Below are 22,300 nucleotides of genomic sequence, written 5' to 3'. Positions count from 1 at the left end.
AAAAAAGTCCAAAATTGTGGGAGTCTATAGAAAACATGACCTTACTTCTCACTTGATCTAAAAGTGCAGTAAACACTTTCCTGAGGAGTAAATGTTCTAACTCAGTACTTTCAAATATTTTTGAATACATCATGATGTTAACTTTTTGAATTACGGTCCTATTTACACTAAAATAGACAATAAAGTACGGTATACTTTACGGCGAGCCTAGTTTCTGCAGTATAAGTAAATGGGCTGGTACTTAAACAGTACGTTTCTACTCAACCTGAGGACTCAGAGTGATTTTTACTACAAGCCTCATTCATCTGACCACACACAAGCATCTCCAGAGGAAAGGCATGCAGTGGTTCTACTATTGCTCCACCTATTGCTTGTGATGTTTCAAAACAGGAAAATGGCAACATGATAACCACGGTGATGTCGTCCATCGTTTATTTACAGTTCATAATGATAACGTTTGGCTTTCATCTATTTGGCTTTGACTCCTTGGAAAGGTGTTTCACATATCAATCGATAATTGATTATCATATTTATACTATTAGCACAAAGAGGTAACGGGACAATTTCTTCTCCCGCTGGCACAAATGACCACAGGTTTGCTTAACAATCATTGTAGAGAACAACAAACCCTTCTCACACCTTTCAACTAGCAACCTACTCCATGCATTTGTGTCTCCAGTGAACAGTTTCATGTCTGAGAATGTACTAATGTGGAAAATGTCTACAGTGCTTCTAAAGAGAACAGCAATGTGAGTCCCTAAAAGGGACTTGTTACCTACAAGTTCAGGTACTGAGAATGGCTGGTTTTCCTGTGTCAAAATGACACAGAGACTGTCCAGGCACACATCCCTGGCCTCTCTAACACTCTTACAGTGTACAGATACAGAACTGTTTTTTATGGGTACTTGCTGGTGCAAGTACCCATGAAAACAGGTTGTGTGTGGGAGACATGAGGTCTAAATAGGAACTGATGAATTACACTGATTATTTCAATGATTTTCAGACATCCCTCTCACTCTGTTATGCAGTTAAACCCAGCTCCTAGGAACACTCTGTTCTCCATGTGTTTGCATTTGATCTGCCCAACTCTTGTCTAATAGTATTTTTATAAAGTGGCAGAAGGAAATTCCTAGCTGTTTTCCATGGCTGCTCCCAGTATTAATGTAGCGCAGACGAGCAGCTGCGTATATTTATTTTACTCCTCACAAAGCGGCAGCCGGACAGAGGCTTGCGTGTGAAAAGGACTTTAAAGCATCGAAAATATTATTTTCGCTCGAACATAAATAAATAAACATCCCAGAGCCAGCTCCTCTTTGGAATGTAGTAATTCTGATTTTTTATGAATGAGTGCATTCATGGCTGGCCACGCCCCCTCCCGCAACCAAACCTGTGTTGGAGGTCCAAGCCCCGCCTCCTTCCAATGCCCTCCCGCCCTGTTTTTCTTTTTTTTCCAACTTTGGCCGCGCGCCTGTGTCCTAATTGGTTAAAGGAGGGCTGGGGTGGGCGTGGTTGCCATAAAAAGAAAGGGAACGATATAAAAACAAGGCTCAAACTTTTGGTCTGTGAGAACTTGAGAGATTGGTGGAAGACGTGTGAGGATACATAAATATATATATATATATTGCGAGTCGGATTTTACTGTTGTGGACCAACGCTATTGCTCACTTGAAGGATTTGGGCTTTTCCTGTCACAGAGCGCTGTTTTTAAACGCTCTCCCGTCTTCCATGTGAGCACGCTGACAGCATGGGGACGCTGCTATTATTTGCTGCCTTACAAGTGGTTACAGTCGCTTCGGTGAGTACGTGAAGTGTTCTCCCTTCATGCAAACGCACGAGCTCTAAGGTCTCACGCGCCCGTGCTGCTCTCGTGCTGTCAGGGTCTGCTCTCCATGCTGGTGTTAGCGCTGCGTGCCAAAATAATAATGGCCCAGTGGCTCCCAGCACTGTTAAGATTGTCATCGCTTATTAATACGGCGGCTACTGTGCTTTCTGGTTGGCTGGTTTCCAAATTGAGGCTTGAGGAGCAATAAGAGGTCTTGAGCGGTGTTTCAAGAGGTCCCATGTAAAGTCAGTTGAGTCATTTTACGATTTGTTTGGCGGTTTATTTCCATTACATTTTGTAATGTTACACTACAAATGTGATCACTAGTGTCCGAAGCATATTCAAGTAAAGGGGAAATATATGCAAACTATATAAATGTAATTGGTTACACTCTCTTCGCAGTCTAATTAAATTATCTGACAAGTAAAAGTAATAAACCCTACTATGTGTACACCGGCTTCCATCCAACTGTAGGTCTAAAATTATACCACAGTAATTTTATCCAATGGGTATAAAAATACACTTCGATATGAAGTCGTTCCGCTCCATAAATATCTCAAAGAATATTATGTGACTTTTGGCTGGGAGATGCTTTAACTTACCATGTTATGCACGGTGATTCACGAGTTATTGTTCAGTCTTTGTGTAATGTAATTTTAAACCCTCCCAGGAACCTCAGCAGTGAGTGAAAGCAGTGCCAGTGCTGGTTCTGGCACACCAGAACTTGGCCCGGGTTAAGAGAGTGGCGGCGGAGTCAGGAAGGGATCACTGTAGGTGATCTGACTGCGGACAGTCAGACTGACAGCTCCCTATGATCCACAGGCTGTGTGATCCCAATAAATGCTGGGAGTGGTGAGAGTGGCTTGTGTGTGTGTCGACACAGAAGGGGGTCAGAAACAAAAGATTTAGAAGCCGGGAGGTGGGGGTCAGTGAACGTACCTTTCATCCCCTCTTGCCAGGCGAATGCCAAGCGGAAGGCGACAGAGGGCTACAGATACCCCTGTGGGGTTCAGGACAGTGCCGAGTATTCAGGCAATATTTTAAGCCACACACACACACACGCATTCATACATACACGTTGAGGACTTTCTGTGATCTGGGTAACTTGAGTCAATCTGTTGTCCTGCCTGGTTCCAGTGTGATTTTTCTCTTTATTCCTTTTGGTGCAGAAGGTTAAATTACTCTGTCCCTTCCTGCAGGTGACTGCTGAGTGTCCAGTAGTGTGCGAGTGCCCAGCAGTGCCCCCATCTTGCCCCCCAGGGGTAAGTTCAGTCCCAGACGGATGCGGCTGCTGCAAGGTGTGCGCTGCCCAGCTAAACCAAGACTGCCATGAGGGGCGCCCTTGTGACCACCATAAAGGACTGGAGTGCAATTATGGCAATGATGTGGGCCGAACCCATGGCATCTGCAGGGGTATGTACCACAGAGGTGGCAGAGCAGGGATGGTGGGGGTGGGAAGGGTTGAGAAGTGGTGAATTTATTTATTTATTTTTTTTACCCCTGCTTTAGATCAGGCACAGCTTTGGGGGTTGAAGTAAGGCAATGTGTAACTTCAGGGTGGGGAATCTGGCTTCTGAGCCAGGGCGGCTGGGGTTTCTCTTTGATAGGGGCTTGAGGTTTGAAGCCTGTGCCACGTTTCAAAAAACAGAGCACCTTCATGAGCCTGTGACTGAAACCCGGCCAGCCCCGGTATTTATATAAGTGCTGCAGTGTGTACACAAACAGGCCTGTGAAACACACAAACACACATGCACAGACAGTGGTATTTTTATATGTGTGTTTATTTGGGGGTGTTGCTATATAAAGGGGGGTGGGGGTATCCGGGGTGTTGTTTGGGGAGTCCCACTCAGGGTGTTAAGGGAAAGGACGTTGTAAACAAGTCAACGTTCCCTTTCTGGTCTAAGAATAGTGTTTGCTTCTTAAATGTGGAGATGTTGCGACTGTTCTCTCTCTCCTTTCATCTGTCCACCACACACATTAAATACACAGTCACATAAAAGTCTTGCTATTTGATGTCTAAAGACTAAGTGTGTGCTATTAAAAGCGTTCTGACCAGCTCGCCTGTCTTCTCTCTTCCTCCCAGCGAAGGCCGAGGGCCGCTCCTGCGAATACAGCGGTCGGATTTATCAAAACGGCGAGAACTTCAGAGCTGGTTGCAAACACCAATGCACTTGCATCGATGGAGCAGTAGGGTGCGTGCCTCTTTGCCCCAGCCACGTGCCCTTGGCGTCACCTTCCTGCCCTGCCCCGCAGCTGGTCAAGGTGCCCGGGCAGTGCTGCCTCAGCATCGACTGCCACAAGGGAACCACGGTCGTGCCCCCGGTGTATCGCCGACCCCAGCCTCCCGCTTTCCCTCCGTACCCTCCATTCATTCCCTACCCAGTGTATCCCTACCCAAAGCCTTTCCCGAAGCCTTACCGGAAGTTTTACACTTACAAACACAAAAAGGAGAAGGATACCCTTGGCAACGAACTGGTGGAAGCGGTACGCAAGTGGGGCAAGCCACGTGGAAACAAGCACCTGGCAGGTGAGGAGTTGGTGACCTGCTGTGGAGTGCGCCTGTTTCCACTACACAGTAAAGTGTCCTGTTTACGCTTTATTCACTTCAGCCCGCTGATGCACAAACGGCCTCGCTGTGAGCCGTCTCCCCGGCGTCCATGCATGTGTTTTGGCATTTATGTGAAGCTTGTTTTCCACTGGCTCCTTGCACACCAGAGGTGCTCTTGGTCGCACTCACACACACTGCTCTTTCACAGCACATGCCTCCGTCACCCAGCTTTCCCTGCTCTGTAATCATCCTCTCTGTGCGTCAGTGTTGCCTGTTCAGTGAATAAGGCCAGTGTGCTGTGCATCTGTGTACCTCTGCTTTTCCCTCAAACTTCCCAGTAGCCACTTCACTCCCCCTGCTTAACTCCTGCTGACCTGGCTTCTCTCTGGCTCTCTCTCAATATTTCCCATCATCGCTCTCCCTCACGTGTCCTTTCTTTCATCTCTCGTAGCCTGGAAGCAAACAAGTGATGAGTGCGTGGTTCAGACCACTTCCTGGTCCGAGTGTTCCCGGAGCTGTGGGATGGGCGTTTCTTCTCGTGTTACAAATGACAATGCTCAGTGTAAAATGATCAAGGAGACGCGCCTGTGCAACATTCGGCCCTGCAGCTCCATGTCCATCCCAGTCAAGGTGAGGAATGCATGAGTGTGTTTGGATGCTTTAAAGATCCTTATAAAGGCAGACCTTCTTCTCATGACCCCAGCCACGGAGTTCCAGCAACCAGACTAAATAAGATTCAGGAAAGAAGCGTCTCTCGAGGGGCAGTTTGTATTAATATCATGGCATGTATAAAGCCCCCTCCCCTCGAATCCCTCTGTTGCTGGACCCCTTTTTGATCCATTCTGTCTATTCAAAGTCCTGTTGCTGTGTGAGATGAAAACAGAGGGGAACGAGACCTGTGGCTTCAGCTCGTTGTAGATCAGAGTATATCAAAGTATATCAAAGTGTAGCTAATTAGTTTGAAAGTTTTGAAAATACCATTTCACATTTCCTGCCAGAGGGTTGGTTGTGATGATTGACAACACTCTCAATACAGTAAATGTATTCATACAGTAAATATGAAAACTAGAATGAAACTAGAGAGAACAGCCTGGCTCAGTTCAAAGATCATAAAACGCTCTAATGAAATCCTGCTTTACTGGAACTGAATTATAAAAGTAAAATTTCAACAGGGCTAAGATCAGAAAGCCTTGCCTGGTTAAACGGCAAGTGCTCAACGCCAAGAAGTAGGCCACAACACATCCTGTAGCTTCATCACAACCTCTGAAGATGCAGAGCGTCAACAGACATACTTAATTACCTACACTTTGGAGTCATTAGAAGACATTAGGAACGTGTAACTTGTAATAAAAAAGTAACTGGCAACGGCCCTATCCTGTACATGGTACAGCTCATGTCATCATCACTTTGATCTACCCAAATATAATAAACCTAATTGGCTTAATTACTACTAAATATGATGACTACTAAAAAAGTTAAAAGCGCAACTTTAAACATTTTGCTACAGGTCAGACACTTTAACTTTTGCATTAATATGAATAACAGGGGCTTTTAATTTTAAACACAGAATTTAAGATGGAAATAACTGCAAAGGCAAACTGTGTAAAACAAACAAACAAAAAACCCCCACCATAGATCATGCAGTTTGTTCGTACAAATACACAGTAAAAGAAACCAAAAAAACATCATGGTGGTGACCAAAATGCTAATACAGAGGCTTCAAAATGCATCTTACTGTGTCTGTGTTTTTTTTTTTTTATATACAGTCTATAATTAATAGATTGATACCTGCTAATGCGACTTTCAGTTGCTCCTTTATTCACGAAGCTGCACTTTTTTTACTGGCTTCATGTTCACGTTTGAACTTTGACTACATAAGTGTGAATCGGAGAACTTTTTGCTGCTGCGACAGAGGAATAACTCTGTCTCCTTCACTGACGTGACACCGCGGCCGACAGCTGCACTCGGTGGCACTATGCTGTGTGATTTAAAGAGCACTTCGCCCACTCTGTTGCTCTCTCACATTTCAAACAAAACACTCTCAGAAACATTTTGCCCCCTGCCTCGAGCCACTCATGAAGCTGATTGGCTTGTTGTGCACCTGTTTCTCTGAGCTCTCCCAGTGTTTGCAGAGCTGCTGTGGGTGTTAATGGAAACAAGTGTCAATCCTTAACTATCGCTGGCACGCTATTCTCTCTGGCGCTCATCTGCTGTTCTGACCTTTTATTTCTTTCAGCCCATTAACTTTGTTTTTCACGTCATGAGCGATGAATAACAAGTTGCTTGATGCTGCTCTATGGTACGGTGGCAGCTCTAATTTCAAGCAAACGTGAAGCCATAAAGCTTTCACTGGAGCACAGTTTTAAACCGGCTACACACCACACCCATGCCTCCTGTGCCAAAGAAAGACTTTCTTAGCAGATTTTATGGATCACCCAGAGAGTCAAATTCTCTAAATATCTCGACAACCTTTAGACCTGGTAGAGTTAAGTATGTAAGGTGAATTTATGCGGTTATTCATGTTCCCCTGACTATTCCTGACATCACTGGATGTCAGGATCACTGGATCACTGTAAGGTTTGGTCCACATTCAGGGTAAACTGGAATCATAGAGTGTATATAAAAGATGAATTTAGCTCTATTAGCCATTAGTTAGTGATTGGAGGGTCTGACCAAAAACTCTGCATGCTCACACAATAGCCACTTGATAATCACAAGGTAAGCCCACAATTAAGCATACTATGTTTTATTAGCTATTTTGATCATAATTTATAAAACGATAAGACCTCAAATCGCTAAATAAAGACTAAAAATTCTGCAAGAAAGTGTTTAAAGAGCTCAGAGATCAAGTGTACAGTTGCCCTGAGAGGTCAAATGCAGTGCAACTTAAGAAAACACCAAGAAAATAGAAAAATGCTGCAAAAGTACACAAAACAAAGGAAGTGTTTTTGGGGGAGATGTGATGGAACAACTGTGGTAGATGTTAGGATTGCACTGGGACGTGCTTTAAAAAAAAAAAAAAAAAAAGCTTATGTTCTATCTACTTTGTCTTCCTCATACTTGTGGCCAATTTTGAAACAATTGCACCTGGATGGTTAAGATGCACAGAGACAGACTGGGGTTTGAACCAGGAACCCTCTTGCTCTGTTTGCTAACTGATATTGTTTATATACATGTCCACCTTTTATATACAGTCTGTGATTTTTGGTGACATTATAGCAGGATCAACATCAAGTTTTAAATTTGGGCACTACTTTATGTCAGTGCCATCAACATCAGTTCATTTACTTTTCACTGGAAAACAGTCCCCTTGTGACAGGCTAAACCAGGATGGTGAACAGTACAGCCTCACAGCCCTGCGTGCATGGCTGTAGACACCTGGTGAAGCCTTTTCACTGGAAAAACTGAATTGCTTCTTTCTTCTTTCTCCGTCCACAGAAAGGAAGGAAGTGCTCTCGCACCCATAAGGCCCCAGAGCCACATCGTCTGTCATATGCTGGCTGTAGGAGCACTCGCCTCTATCGGCCCAACTACTGTGGAGTATGCCGGGACGGCCGCTGCTGCTCGCCACGTCGCACCCGCACAGCTAACGTGACCTTTGCCTGCCCTGACGGCGAACGCTTCAGCAGGTCCGTGATGTTCATCCAGTCGTGCAAGTGCAGCGACGAGTGCAACCATCTCAACGAGGCCGTAATGCCCCCACAGCTGTGGCTCTATGGGGACACGCACAAATTCAATGACTAGCGGCGTTACCCTGCCAAACCTACATTCCTTCATAAAAACAGACATTAACTCCCCCATCTCACCCCCGCCCCAGCAGTACCCATTATAGAGTAGTTGTCCTTAGTGGATCCATGAGCGGAACACACACCGAAACATTTGAGGATGAATGCGGAAAAGAGGAATGTGTCTCGGACTGGGCGTACCTCACAATGTGGAAACCGCAAAAGTGACCAGGCCCTGCTTTAGTGTAGATAAAAAGCTGTTTCTGGCCTTGCCAGACTTTAAACTGTGAATAAATCTTTGGGTGTAAGCAGACCCCATGTTAGTGCCCAGCTTCAAAAGTTCCCTAGAACTGTTTTTGGGAACAGCTGAGAAACACAGACATGCATAAGTCTTTCGTGTGCTGAAGGATTCACGGTGTGGATTTGACAAACCTGCTGGAATCACGTCTGCGCACTCCAGTATATGACAACTGATAGACTAAGTGACAAAGAAGAATAGGATGGCGTTGGTAGAAGATGGAAGTTTGTCTCAGATGTTTTGACGGGAATGTGGTTTGGGTCATTTTATGGTATTTATTCTCTGGTATTTATTGTCGAGACAGACATGATGACACAGCAGCCTGCCACTGGGGAAGGTGGCGCTGCTATTCTCGGAGAATCGATGTGGCAGAACAACAATATCAGGCGGACAATACTGCTGAGCCCAGAGAGAGGGTGAGGAACTGCCATCAAACCAGGACTTGACCCCGGGCTCAGATTTGGTCAGAAAGCCATATCTAATGATGAACAACAAATGATAAAGGAGGAAATGAGGTATATACAATGGATAAAGTTGGAGTTGAACTTGGTGGTTGGAGGCATAAGTGGGAAAAAATGTCAAAGGTTGTTTACGCAGCTGGACTCATCCCCTCGCCTTGCCTTCACAAGAAACTGAGACATTTCGCGAGCATCCGAAGAACACGCTCGGGATTCTGTCGCCAACAAGTCGACCACCTAATTTGGCCAGGTACAATCCTGACTCGTGATGGCAGAAGGAGACAATCGTCCACTCTGGTTTGTTTTATAAATGAATTTTGGAAAGCTGCGTGTGCCACGGTAAATGTGTTATTTGTGATTTGAAGGTGGAACTGCTCTGTCGTCTAATCTGGCTCGTAACTGAGCAGCCTCTTCGTGTTAAAGTGCATCCTGTTTCTGAGAAATGCTGTTGAAAGGCTGTTCAGTCGTTTCACACGGCTGTGAGAAGAGCTTTATGTAATTTTGTTTTCAGGGGGTTGAGGTCTACAGCTGCCAAATGTCAGCAGGAGCCTACCTCTAAGGACACTAACACTGTCAAGTCTATCTTCAGGTTGTACGTTACGGATGGCTTAGCCCTTTATTATGATTATCCACCCGACTTGGTGTTTGGGTTGACGTTTGAGCACCTTACAGCAACCTTGATTCACAGCCTAATCTGGTATCCACATACAGATGAGTTGAAATCACGAACTGCCTTTTTTAAAATTACTGTATACAGTGGTAACTTCGTCTCAGTGGAAGCACCAATGTACTTTATCCGTTTGTGCCATAAATTACACATTTTTGCCCTGAGGTGAATGTTTTTCCCCCCCCTACCATCTCAACTACAAAACATCTGCTGCCCCAAATCCTTATCAGGGGTTCTTTTTAAACTTTAATTTGCTAAGAAATGTCTTTTGTGTTTTCCATTGCTATTTTGCCCATGAAGATGCTGTGGTTTTGATATTGTATCTTTAGTTTTATTGAGGGAAACTATAGTGCAGCTATGTACAGACACATTGTTACCTTTGTAGTTCTATCTGCTGTATAAGGGCCAATCATTATACTGAAGTAGTCCATGTATAGTTTAGCACTGGACGAGGCAGGGTTCAGATCGTTTATGAGCATTAAGTGCCAATTTTGAAAGCTTGATGACTGTAGAACTAGTAGTGTACATTAATAAGTCTGTAATTTTCTGTAATGAGTCATGCTTAAGATCTTATGCTTAAAAAAAAAAAAGTGTTCCTTGTGATTAACTCTTCTTGGAATCTGGTTAGTTTACAGTTGACTTTAAGAGCTGGAATGAGTTCATCATCGTTTCGCTTTTTAAAAAATAAAATTCTCTGACAATCACTGTTGAACATTTATCAAAAGAGGATTTTTTTTGTCACGTAGGTTAAATTATACAGCAACTCTATGGTGTAGCGCTTAACACATCCCCCTAACATGCAGATAAATGCATCTGGTTTAAATTGAGTCAGATCAAACATGCAGATCCAGCTGCTGTGGCGGAGCAGCCAAAGATCTGCAATTTCACAGCTATGCTAGCAGCCCTGCAACGAGCCATACTATGTTAACATTTAGCAGGCATTTCATGTATTTACACATGTACACTACAGTCACTATTTGGTACTAAAGAAAAGTTACCTTAGTGGCAAGATAAATTTGTGTCTGCCCAACTGCACTTAAGATATCAACATCCAATATCGAGTTACTGTGCAGCAATAAAAATTGCAGAGAACCATCACTATGACTCTGCACAGTGATGTTTATCCAGTATTGAATTGTTGCTAAATCATCTAAGCAGATTTCCACTTGTTTAACACTTTGAATTTTTAATACTTAAAACAAAATACCAAGAAAAAAAAAAATACAGTTAAACAGTGACATGTTTTGCCCCGTCAAAATCTGCAAATTCATCACTACCAGTTCATGTGGTGACTTCATTTATTGGAGGATATTCAGTTAAAAATCCATAGAAAGAGCTGCCATATGAGCCAAATTTGTGTCTTTACAACTTTTTGATTACCAGCCAAACAGCCACTTTTTTTGTACTGGGAAGGAAAACAAAACATTTCCTATACAAATCTTGCTTGGACATAAAGAAAAAGCACAGACTCCTATCACATGTTCCTCTGAAAGTTTCCCTGAAGCTCTGTCGCTGCTGAGACTGAAACCAATGAAAACTGAGCAGAGACAGCATCCTCATAAGTGACCACAACAGTAAAATGACATTTTATAAAAAGTTTTAATTCCATTAAGCAAAACAAAGACAAATTAAAACCAAACCCCCCTAAAAACTGACAATAAAAATAAACGTTTGGTGAACAGAGGAAAGGCAGAGCTTTCAAATCAATGGTGAAGTACGTCTACTTCCAAATACAAGACGAGATCCACGAAGAGCAGACTGCCGTTTGGCCGGGGACTCATCTGGACTGCTCGACTACAGAGGGGGAGAGAAGGAGAGACTAGTTGAGCACGCAAAACATCAGAACGATGAGCAACAGCTGAGCATACCGACGTTTCAGCAACAGGTTAAATATGTGAAGGATTTGAGGAGCGCTTCAGTTAACGTGACAGCACCAACTGTTGCGTCTTGTTGCCGAGTAAAGGTTTACTGCAATTTTCTGTGGGGAACGCTTCAGCATTAACGCAATGATTTAATAATAAAGTGCTGCAAAACTCTTTAATCCACAGATCACAGTGGTTCTAATGTTATTAAAGACATCAGTATGCTTTTAAGGAGGCATTCAGAAATAAGAAAAACCAAAAACACTTACTGTAAGATGAGATGTCAATCTCATCTGGCAGCTCGGCCACATTGACTTCAAAGCGGTCCTGCACATCGTTTAGAGTCTTGGCATCAGTCTCGTCTGACACAAAGGTTATAGCCAGGCCTTTGGTCCCAAACCTACCAGCACGGGCAACCTGAGGGGCGCAGAGAAGGTAAGAGTAAGTCCAAACTGCAACATGGACTACCACTAGCATTCACACGGTGCTTGATGAGCAAATAAGACAGCCAACTTTCCTGCATATGAAAAAGGAGAGGGGCTCAGAAATTCATTTCTCACCCTGTGCAAATAGGTGTCAGAATCTTCTGGCATGTCGTAGTTGAAGACGATATTCACTCGCTCAATGTCCATCCCTCGGCCAAACAGGTTTGTGGCCACCAGGATCCGCCGCTGGAAGTCTTTGAATTGCTGATAGCGAGACAGCCTGAGAGAGGGTAAGAAGGGGAAGGAGGACAGAACCATCAGGAGGATTATCAACAAGCACTCTCTGAAGACTAATGCGTTGAGTTGAAGGATGAGGCCTCCTGCTCTCAAAAATACACAACACATTTGAAGCTCAGCAGAGCATGTTTACGAGTTGAGCGTTTATAAGTCACCTTTCCTCCTGAACCATTCCCCTGTGGATGGCAATGGCAGGGAAATTTTGCTCCACCAGTAGCTGGGACAGAGCGACGCAGCGCTGAACTGACTTGACGAAGATCACCACCTAGAGGCAACGCACGGGCATTAAGGAAGCACCGAGTTAGACCTCTGATGCAATTTTCATTACAGCTTTCAATGAGTATTTGGGACCTTTTGAATACAAACATTAGCTTGCAACAATATAAAGATGTATGTTCCCTCACCTGATTGAACTCCAACACATCAAGCAGGTCAAATAGCTTGCGGTTTTTCTCGCTGTCCTTCAGCTTGCAGTAGTACTGTTGCAGGCCGTGGAGTGTAAGTTTGGTCTCGTCATCCACAAACACCTCCATGGGCTGTACATGAGATAGCAGGTAAGTAAAACTTCAGTGCAGCAGTTTTCAGTACAGACCGAAAGTGGTGGAGATGAGTTGTCTCACAAAAAACAACAGACATTCAGAGGTGAAGCAGCCCTCCGCTGCTTACTTACATCTTGCATGAACTTGCGGCACACTGGACGGATTTCCTTACTCAGTGTTGCACTGAACATCATGACCTGCTTCTCATGCGGTGTGATCCGGAAGATGTCCTGAACATCACGTCTCATGTCTGCCATGTGAAGAAAGAAAAAGAGTGAAAAAAATGACTAAGGTAAGATTCTGACTGACTACTGCAGTTTTGCTGCCGACTTGGTGAAAACTGGGAAGACAAAAGCAAAGAAAAGTCACCTAGCTGCTCCAGCATTTTGTCACACTCGTCCAGGACAAAATGCTTGACGTTCTTCAGACTGAGCGTCTTGTTCCGGATCAGGGCGAGGATACGGCCGGGAGTTCCGACAACGATGTGAGGGCAGTTCTTCTTCAGGACGTCCTCGTCTTTCTTGATAGGCAGGCCACCAAAGAATACGGCTGCTTTTATGGTGGGCATGTACTTGGAGAAACGCTCGTACTCTTTGCTGATCTGGAAGGCCAGCTCTCGTGTGTGACACATGACTAATACAGACACCTGGAGACAAGGAAACACAGATTAAATCCAAAAATCTATCAAAAAGTCAAAGGTAGGCAGAATAATTTGTTTAAAATGAACAGTTTTACATTACAAACGACAAGATGCATTTAATGTTAATGTTACATTTTTAGTGTTTTATGATCATCTAAGCATCTGTCCTTGAAAGAAAATTACATCCCACTGTAGCTATAACACCTTAGACTTGAAGGTCTGCAACTCTACAAGCCAGAACTGAGCCATATATCAACTCTTTGGTGTATAATTTCCACATAACAAGCACAACATGAAAATGCCACTTACAATCAAATAGACTGATGCTATAATACACAACGAATGTCATCCATCCTCTCAAATCCCCAAATTCCACCAGGATCGGCTGCGCTGCATTTCAGCACTGACACGAACACTTAAGCCAATCGACCCTTATGCCTGATTTATGCTTTAGCAGGAAATCTACATATTAAACGGAAACCCCTCTTAACCGCAAGCGTAACATAGAAAACCCAACATGTAGTAACATTTCTCTTGTCAAGTTATGTGGAAGGTTTTGGTGCAGCGTTAAGACGGGTTTCTGATTACGTCGTAGATTTCCCGCTAAAACATATTTTATTGTTGTCCTCAAAACTGCATATCCCAACAAAGAAACCTGCTGGTTATAAGTCACCTATGAAATCTGTTATTTGTATATTAATAAGGAATGTCATGATCCCAGAAATTCATCAGTTGGTACCAATACCAGTAGAATCACACAGCTGGATAGTGAAACAAAATGACTGGCTGGTGCCAGGTACTTAAACTGTTACTAAAACGTTTTAGAATTCTGATCATTTATTTAAATGTTGACATCATTTTACTGACAAGACCCAGACTGAGATGTTAGGATGGCTGCCGAGTAGCCCATTAGTGTTACTAGCAAGTGACTGTAACTCGTGTTAGTTACATTAAGTGAGCACAAACATTTCAAGGTTATTTTACAATGGGGAGTCTCAAACAAAATAAGCAGTAATCTGTGATTCTGGATAAGATTTGTAGGACAAAACTTTGGATGTCACTCTTAACTTATTCGTCCTCAACGTGAACTACATAAATAGCTCTGGATACCAGTCTTTCATGTGCCTTGCTAAATTGGAAGTCCAATTATTGTTTGCATATCGCCTCTTGCTAATCAATTATCTCAGATTTTGCAGCCACCTGAATGCAAAGTAGCTGCACAGCCGACTGCCTTCCTTAAAAAAAAAAGAGACAGAGCAGAAGTTTGTTGCAGTTGCACGACTTTCCATCTTCCACCTGTTCTTTGACAATAGAATACTTTAAACCACATCCTGCCTCCTTTAGTTTTGGAAGGATTTCTGCCTCCCTGCATAAGCTGATGACGAGCACTGCTGCATCTCATAAATCTTGGTATCAAAATGGTACCATGGGTATTGATTCTGTTGGCATTCCCTAGCTCTGACTAAGACTGATTTTGATCAGTCTTGTTTGTGCTCTCTCACAGGTGGCTCTGACTTCAGCTAAGTTAAAAACAAAAACAGGACAACAAAAACATTTGGACCTCTATCAGCTTTTATTGGCTTGTTCATTAATTACCAGACTAATAACATTCATTGCCGATAAATGAAAAGCTCAACATTGAAGGCACAGTCAAAGCATGTTAAACACACATACTAACCTGTCCGTCAACGGGTTCGATCTGTTGCAGGGTGGCCAACACAAACACAGCCGTCTTGCCCATACCAGATTTGGCTTGGCACAGGATGTCCATGCCCAGGATAGCTTGTGGGATGCATTCATGCTGCACTGTGTTTTTAAACAACACAACACAAATATTAATGTTAAGTGCAGTCTTATTATTACCTGCAAATCAATTTCTTTGAACTGCTATAAAGAGCACAAGAGGAGTGGCAGTCCTGCTGGGAGTGGTGCATTTTTTTTAGACGCACAAAGCAAGTCAAGCTATTCAAAAATTCTTAATGTATGCAAGCAAGATAAGGTAAGCGCTGTTGAAGAACATGCAGACTTACAGCTTTTGACTGGTTCTACCAGTGTAGTGCAAGGGTATGCCATAAACAAACTCAATTGCCAGTTCCCCACTAGTCCCATTTAACAAAAGGTACCAGAACAGTTGAATGCGTCTCACCTTCAGATGGATGCTCAAAACCACAGTCAATGATGGCGCGGAGAAGCTCCGGCTTCAGAAGAAAATCCCTGAAACCAGAGCTGTGGATGGAAACATAGGAACCTTTCACCTCCTTCTTGCCTGCTGGGGTTGCACTCTCGGGGGCTCCTTGAGGCTCCTCATCCTCTTCATAATCAAGGAGCTCGTTGTCAACGTCATTCTCAGCCATTGTATTTGTCTGGAACAAAGAAAATACAGCTGAGTATTAATGATCACTGTCCTTCATCTGTGTCTGTAAGAGAGGGCTCCCTTTACTTAGATTATATGAAGCGAGGTTCTTATTCGAGCCCACTTGTTGCACATATTTTAATACATTTAAAAAGTCTTATTTTATTCTACCATTACAAGGCGGGTTTGACTTTGTGCAACTATGAAAATCGTGGTTGGTTATAAACGTGACTCCAAACATTAGCTCTATTGTGTATAACTCGAACTGAATTTTAAAGAGTAAGCCTGTGGTTAAGAAATGCTAAGCAAGAAAACACGCAACAGAGCAGGCCTAAATATGAATACTCTAGTGTTTTGTAGGCAGAAAATATTCTGTACGACCACGTACACTCAATATAACAAACAAGGTCAAAACCGTAACCGACGATGTCAAATTGACCAAACCGGTTAGCTTCTAAGCGCATACAACACTAGAAAGCCATTGTGTTGCATAACCATTGCTAACGTGGCAAGCTACTCTTCTACACGACAACAACTAATCCGCTACGACCAACTAAATATTCCCAACGGCATAAGAAGGCGATCTTTTCGTAATTGTAACGGGAGTGTTATGTGGATGACAAAAAGGCGGCATATTTCGTGTAAATAAGGAAATCTAAGTGGCGATTGCTTTGCTAGGCTATCAAATGCTAGGCTACAAAACGCTAAGTAACACCGCCCCCTGAAACAAACAACGAAAGGTTATTTTTAGCGATAGCAAACACTACTGCAGCCCAAATTAAACAAATATAATTCACAAGCTTCTTTAGGTGAAACGAGACGCGGAAAGCCGCCCAAGCGGGACAATGAAGTAGTTCAAGGATTCCTACCGTTTCGGTGTTAGCTTCGACTGCCCCGATAGATCACAACCGCATGGAGAGGCCTCAGTTAGTTTATACCACCAACCGGAAGTTCCGCCTCGACTAAAGCGGGTCGATATCATTCGCCCGTTTATGCGACCTCTGTGAAAAGCAGCCTGTGATTGGACAAAAAGTGTGCCGCAGTCCGTCGCAGTTGAAAAAAGCGGGACACAGTTGTAGCTGCTCTCCGTAGGGGAGCTCGGGAGGGACACTCGAAATAAATTAATACAGTCACGTTTTGCTGCAATATAAGTATAAAATTAACCGGGATGTGTTTGCGTATGATAATGCAGGCCTGTGACCTTAAATATAAAACAGCTTCCTGGAATTGATTCAGGTTGGATCAATTTTGTTAGTTTGTTTTTGTTTCACAGAAATCGTTAAAATTGTATGAAATCTAGACGTTCAAGTCGCGCGAGGCAAAACTCCTCTCCAGGATGTGATGTTAACAGTGTGAAGAAATTCGGACTCCATCAATAAAAGTATATGTAACTGTAATTTCTATGTTTCCTTGCACAAGTCTAAATCAAGCTTTAATTCTGGAAACATTAAGCACTGAGAATTAAAAGTCTTTAGTGCCTTCTAGTGGTCAATGAACGCATTAGTGTTGTACAGCATAAATGTCGTTGAAGCATTACTAACGTTTACAACCTTTTATTAAAATCAGAATTACGAATAACAAACGGGGCGCCAAAGGCCGATAATACGGTAACTGTATTAATAACGAGAAGTATCAGTATTTCCAACTATCCAACATGGATACACTGGCATCAGGTCTCAGCTTTCATAATACTTTGAAGAATACTTTTATACAGGAAGCAATCAGGAAGTATCTGCAGATCTGCAGAAATCTTTACAAAAGAATAAATTTTATTGCTCTGTCATCTATAAAATCTCACATTCTTTAACAGGAAAACTACAAATACAGAATGACAAGTAGTGTTATTTAAATATATTAATGGAGATGTCCACACTCATTTGATTTTAACTCACAATTTATGCGTTCATCACAGATGTTCTTATTCAAAAATATTCCAGAAATATTTTTCAATGCAATACAAAGCAGTCCATCTGTTAGTTCTGCATTTTCTAAAAACAAAATGGACAATAAGGGCAGATTGGTGAAGAATTTGCCTGATGCAGTAGTTGAAGAAAAACCTTCTAAATTGTAAGAAACTCCATCAGTGCTTTTATTTTATTATGTCACCAGTCTGATAGCTGTTGTCCTTATATCTGTGATTCCAGAGCAGAAGAGAAGCTCCACTGTGTAGGAGAGAAGTAGGGAAAACTGTCAGACTCGGGCCTGGAATGCTCCTCTGTGTGCGCACCACCTGGGGTGTAAGAGCGGCTCAGGAAGTCTCTGACATGCGGTGGCAAAGAAAGAAAGAGCCAGTTTTCCACCAGGAGACCACCTCCATGCAGCCCTGAGCAGCAGCCCAGTTCAGCAGGCAGTTCTTCCAGATTGTTGCTGCGCAAGTCCAGCCTGCACAGTTGACTTAGAGCTGCAATCTCTCTGGGTAAGAAGCTAAGAGAGTTGTGAGACATATTCAGGGTGCGCAACTCCAAACAGCAATTGAAAAGCTCAGTGGGTAGCCTCTCCAACCTGTTCCCACTGAGGTCCAACTCTGTGAGCAGCTGCAGTGCCTTCACCTCAGCAGGCAGCTCCTCCAGCAGGTTACCGGCAAGCAGGAGCCTCCGAAGGCGTCGAAGAGTGAAGAGCGCTGGAGGAATGCTCTGGAGCTGGTTGTTTGACAGATCCAAGAGCTCGAGGCCTCTAAGCACACCCACGCTGGCCGGCAGTACCAAAACACGGTTGTAAGCAAGTCTAAGACAAGAGAGACGACGAAGGTGAGCCAGACTAAGCAGCTCCTCCAGAGTCCTCAGGTTATTGTGCTGCAGGTCAAGCACCCGGAGGTTGGTCAGTGCTAACAGAGCAGAGGGTAAACGCTCCAGCTGGCAATCCTGCAGATGCAGCTCTGTCAGGTAAACCATCCGCTTCAGGCCCATCAGCACAAGCAGCCTCGTGCCCTCATTCTGGATCTCCAGTCTCACCAAGCTGCTTGCCACCTCGCAGAGCTCACCGGGGATCCGCTGCAACATGCCTCGAATCACCAGCACACGTAGGTGTCGCAACTGGCGTAGGCTCCCCAGTGCCCAGCTACGGCCCACCCCACCGTCACTGCCTAAGCGACCAGAGAGGTGAAGCTCATGAAGGCCTCGCAAGGAGAGGACCCAGCTGGGGATCTCTGATGCCTGAGTGAAGGTAAGCTGAAGGACTTCTAGACGTTCCTGGAGAAAGGCAAGCGCGCTGGGATCCACAGTTGCTGTGCAGTGGTAGAGGTGCAGCTCCCTGTAGTTGGAATGCCACATAAAAGTCCAAGTTAGAGTCTAAAAAGAAGTGAATACTTTAAAAGAAATACTTTCAAAGACTACGCCCCTGCACTGTACAACTCACCTGAGTGAGGTCATGCTGGTCATGTGTGCAGTAAACCTGGTGTCTGCGATGAGCTCCAGTTTGAGGACCTGAAGCTGGCTGAGAGTGAAGAGGGCTGGAGGAAGGCGAGGCAGGGCCACCAGCTGCAGCCTGGAGCGGCCGTCTGCATCCACGCTGATCATGGCGTGCAGCTTCTCCTCCCCCCAGCGCCTCTCTAAGCTTTCCTCCAGCAGCCTGCTCTCACTGACAGGCGACAAAAACACAAAGAGACGCTGGACCAGCAGAGGGTCGTACTGGTCTAACATGTGTATAAGAAAGGCCAGGTCGTTCTTCAGGTCAGGAAAATCTCTCAGGGAGCTCAGCTCCTTCAGTGAATGGAAGGAATATTGCTGCAGAGAGCTGAATTGAATCAAACACACCAAGGCAGAAGAAGAAGAAGAAAGAAAAAACAAAGAGAAACATCAAACAGGATATTTTGTAGCCAAAAACACAGCACTACATTTTTTACCCCTGTAACTAGTTTTCTGATATGCTCATCATCAGGAGCATCATTTATTTATTTATGCTTTTTACATTTAGACTAGTTTCTCTCCTCAAAGCCTGTTAAAGCCTGAAGTAGCACTCATACATACTCTAACTTTCTTTGGGCAAAACTATCCACTTTAAAAATATATATTCCTACCTTTTCTGCGATAAAAACACTGAAAAGTGCACCTTTAACATTTTTTTATTCTAACCTGCTTAAAATCCAGGTGAGAGTGTAAAAATTAAGCAGACCATACAGGCCCAGTAAGGTCAGGTAGGCCGCCAGCAGTTTGCGGAGAAGTGAGGAGAGCACGTGGATACACTCGAAGGTGGCGTAGCCCACCAGGGCCCGCTCCTCAGGGTGACAGGTGTGGTTGAAGGACAGGGAGCCGAGAAGAGGGACTGTGTAACTCATAATCAGTGTTACAATCAGGAGTTTGAAAACTGTCTGAGCCAAGTAGACCTGAAGAGGGAAAAATGGGCATCAAGACTAAACGATTCATGGAATTAAAAAAAAATTAAGGTAGCAAAGAAGTTGATCTGTAAATCTAGCAGACTAGAGGATCTCTTACCTTACAAATGACAGCTGAGCTTTCACAGTGGGACCTAAACTTCCTGACCCTTTCAAACAGCGCCCTCGCCTGTTCCCCATCACTTTTATCCAGACTGATTACCTGGCTGTGGCTGTCAGCCATTACTGATGGGCTGGAAGAAGGAAGTTGCTCCCGGGAGTCAAGAGATACACAAGACACAGTGGAGTTACAGGACAGTGTGGAGGGACAAGGGGATGGAGGGGTGGCAAATGCGCTGTCTATCCTCTTTAAAAGTGGGCTGTCTGTGCCCGAGTCTATGCTCGAGTGTCTTGTGTGGGTCACTGTCGGGGAAGTGGAAGTTCGGTGGTGTGGTTGTTGTGCTCGTCTTCCCTCCTCCACCATCTCCTGGATGCTCTCTTGGCGGGCGGCATGAGACAGGGCCTGAGATGTCCAGGGTGACTCACAGCACTTTGCCAAGATGGATAGGAACTGCTCTATGCGGGATGAGGTGTGGGGAAAGTGGAGCCAGAAGGAGCCACTGGCTACCAGGACGAGGGACTGAAGCAAGGCCATGTAAGGGAAGAAGCGGGAGGACAAAGGCAAAGCTTCATGGTAGCACACCTATAGAAACAGGCAAACAGCAATTGATTGTTTGACCACATGGGGGCAGCAGACATACACTGTGAAACATTAATAACAAAGGGTTACCTGTTAACAAAGGAAGAGGATTAGTATAAAAACTGAAATGGGTGCTAAAGTTATTCTTTTTAATTGAATTGATTTGAATGGGTAAAAGCTTAAAATACAGGATACACTGTAAGCCCAGTTCTGTGAGTATGTCTACTCACAGAACTAGACATACTGGTTCTGTGAGTAGACAGAACTAGTATATACTAGTTCTGTCTACTAGACATACTAGTAGACAGAACTACTAGTATGTCTAGTAGACATACTAGATATACTGTTTGCTGGTTTACTTCTATAGGTTGGCTATAGGGGTAAACCATGGTTCTATCTCCGAGGGTTAGTAAGGCTTAAATAAGCAACACCATGAGAGCTGTGAGTGAGCACTGAAACAGTCAAAGTGTGAATCAGAAGAAACTGGGAGATTAAAGTTCCACTGTAGAGCTGAGATAAGCGGTTTAATAACCTGTGGGTATGAGCAGGTCCTTTTACATAAAGGTTCAGAATGTTAAATATAGCTCACTCTATGCTTTCACAGAGTGAATAACAAAAACAACAAAGCCAGCACTACTTTACCTGGCTAATATAAATGTACTGCTGGTACACCAAGTGCGTGCGCCGACCCCGAGGTGCAGAGTGAAGATTTGGGCCGATTTTGTGTGCGTGGTGTATTTGAGGCTGTGACGATGGAGACAGTCCCACATTGGCACTTTTTGAGTGACTGTGATCACTAGTGTTTGTAGTTGAATCCAAAGGAATGCACACTACTCGGTCCCTGGACAGCTGCTCCGTACAAGCCAGGACAGATGTCATCAACATCAGGACCACCAGGTAGTCCATAAAGACCTCCCACCAGGGCTTCAGCAGTTTAGACCTGTTCTGATGCTGATTCAGAGGCGCTAGCTCTGACAGGGAAAACATGGCGTCCTCTGGGTCCTGCAAGATTTGCTTTAAAAATGAGAAAACTAAGAGAGAACTACAGCACTGACCAAATGTGGAAAGTTGTATTATAGGATCACATCATGAGCTAAACTGCAGAACTGAACTACAGTGAATTTTGTGAATATTTAACAGTCAATTTGATATAATACATAGAAAATCTTTTGAAATTTCAAATAGATGTATTCCAGAAAACTTTGAAATGCTGTTGCTAACTAAGAGTAAACGAATTATATATATATAAAAAAGTTCACTTAAGTTCTACTTGGCAACAATGCAAATTGGATCATAACAGTCCTTGTTGTTTTATCCACAGCTCTTCACCTACCTGTGCAAATAACTTCTTCTCTTGCTGTTCTCTCTCTACTTGTGATCAACCCACAGCCGCATTACAGAAACTCCAAGCCGGCGCTGTCTGGTTTAGCAGTGAAAAACTTCTGAAACTTACAAAACAAACTCCTCCTGAGCTGACTGGCACAAGGCTTTTCAAAAGTTGCCATGGCAGCAGAGGATGTGTGGCTGAGAAATTTAATTCAATGCTAGAAGCCTGCTCAAGACCCACAGGGGGTTTGCTTGCTCCCTTTAACTCCTTCAGAACTGAAGTAGACAAAAATGTGACACACACAAAAAAACAGTGGAAAAATGTTTCCAC

The 22,300-nt window shown here is 43.9% G+C and overlaps 3 protein-coding genes across 5 annotated transcripts; 1 reads left to right on the top strand and 2 right to left on the bottom strand.

Annotated features, from left to right (window-relative positions):
- The first annotated feature begins 1,553 nt into the window (after nucleotides 1–1,553).
- LOC146710817 (CCN family member 1) lies at nucleotides 1,554–10,224 on the top strand. Its single transcript, XM_085453450.1, has 5 exons — nucleotides 1,554–1,795; nucleotides 3,022–3,235; nucleotides 3,906–4,349; nucleotides 4,822–5,000; nucleotides 7,809–10,224. Exons 1-5 carry the CDS (start codon nucleotides 1,745–1,747, stop codon nucleotides 8,112–8,114), a joined length of 1,194 nt encoding a protein of 397 aa, XP_085309576.1. The 5' UTR covers nucleotides 1,554–1,744; the 3' UTR covers nucleotides 8,115–10,224.
- A 574-nt stretch (nucleotides 10,225–10,798) lies between these two features.
- Nucleotides 10,799–16,692, bottom strand: ddx39ab (DEAD (Asp-Glu-Ala-Asp) box polypeptide 39Ab). The gene is made up of 10 exons (XM_085453449.1): nucleotides 16,504–16,692; nucleotides 15,428–15,644; nucleotides 14,960–15,087; nucleotides 13,011–13,287; nucleotides 12,773–12,891; nucleotides 12,507–12,638; nucleotides 12,258–12,367; nucleotides 11,941–12,085; nucleotides 11,650–11,797; nucleotides 10,799–11,312 (listed from the first exon to the last, which is right to left on the bottom strand). The coding sequence occupies exons 2-10, from the start codon at nucleotides 15,633–15,635 to the stop codon at nucleotides 11,296–11,298; spliced, it is 1,284 nt and encodes a 427-aa protein (XP_085309575.1). The 5' UTR covers nucleotides 15,636–15,644; nucleotides 16,504–16,692; the 3' UTR covers nucleotides 10,799–11,295.
- Nucleotides 16,693–17,171: 479 nt separating this feature from the next.
- Nucleotides 17,172–22,099, bottom strand: LOC146710815 (volume-regulated anion channel subunit LRRC8D). Of its 3 annotated transcripts, none has more exons than XM_085453448.1 (6): nucleotides 21,977–22,099; nucleotides 21,286–21,657; nucleotides 20,065–20,646; nucleotides 19,705–19,955; nucleotides 18,989–19,366; nucleotides 17,172–18,883 (listed from the first exon to the last, which is right to left on the bottom strand). In XM_085453448.1, exons 2-6 carry the CDS (start codon nucleotides 21,628–21,630, stop codon nucleotides 17,761–17,763), a joined length of 2,679 nt encoding a protein of 892 aa, XP_085309574.1. In that variant the 5' UTR covers nucleotides 21,631–21,657; nucleotides 21,977–22,099; the 3' UTR covers nucleotides 17,172–17,760. The 3 variants fall into 3 exon arrangements, with proteins under 3 accessions (XP_085309574.1, XP_085309573.1, XP_085309572.1); XM_085453447.1 differs by having other exon boundaries at nucleotides 21,286–21,645; XM_085453446.1 differs by lacking the exon at nucleotides 21,977–22,099 and having other exon boundaries at nucleotides 21,286–21,966.
- Between the last annotated feature and the right edge of the window lie 201 nt (nucleotides 22,100–22,300).

The sequence above is a fragment of the Copadichromis virginalis genome, linkage group LG4 (genome assembly GCF_057382275.1).
Source record: "Copadichromis virginalis isolate Kocher_CV1m ecotype Utaka linkage group LG4, C_Virginalis_male_GT1.1, whole genome shotgun sequence".
Lineage (NCBI taxonomy): Eukaryota > Metazoa > Chordata > Actinopteri > Cichliformes > Cichlidae > Copadichromis > Copadichromis virginalis.
This window is presented reverse-complemented; position numbering and strand designations above follow the sequence as displayed.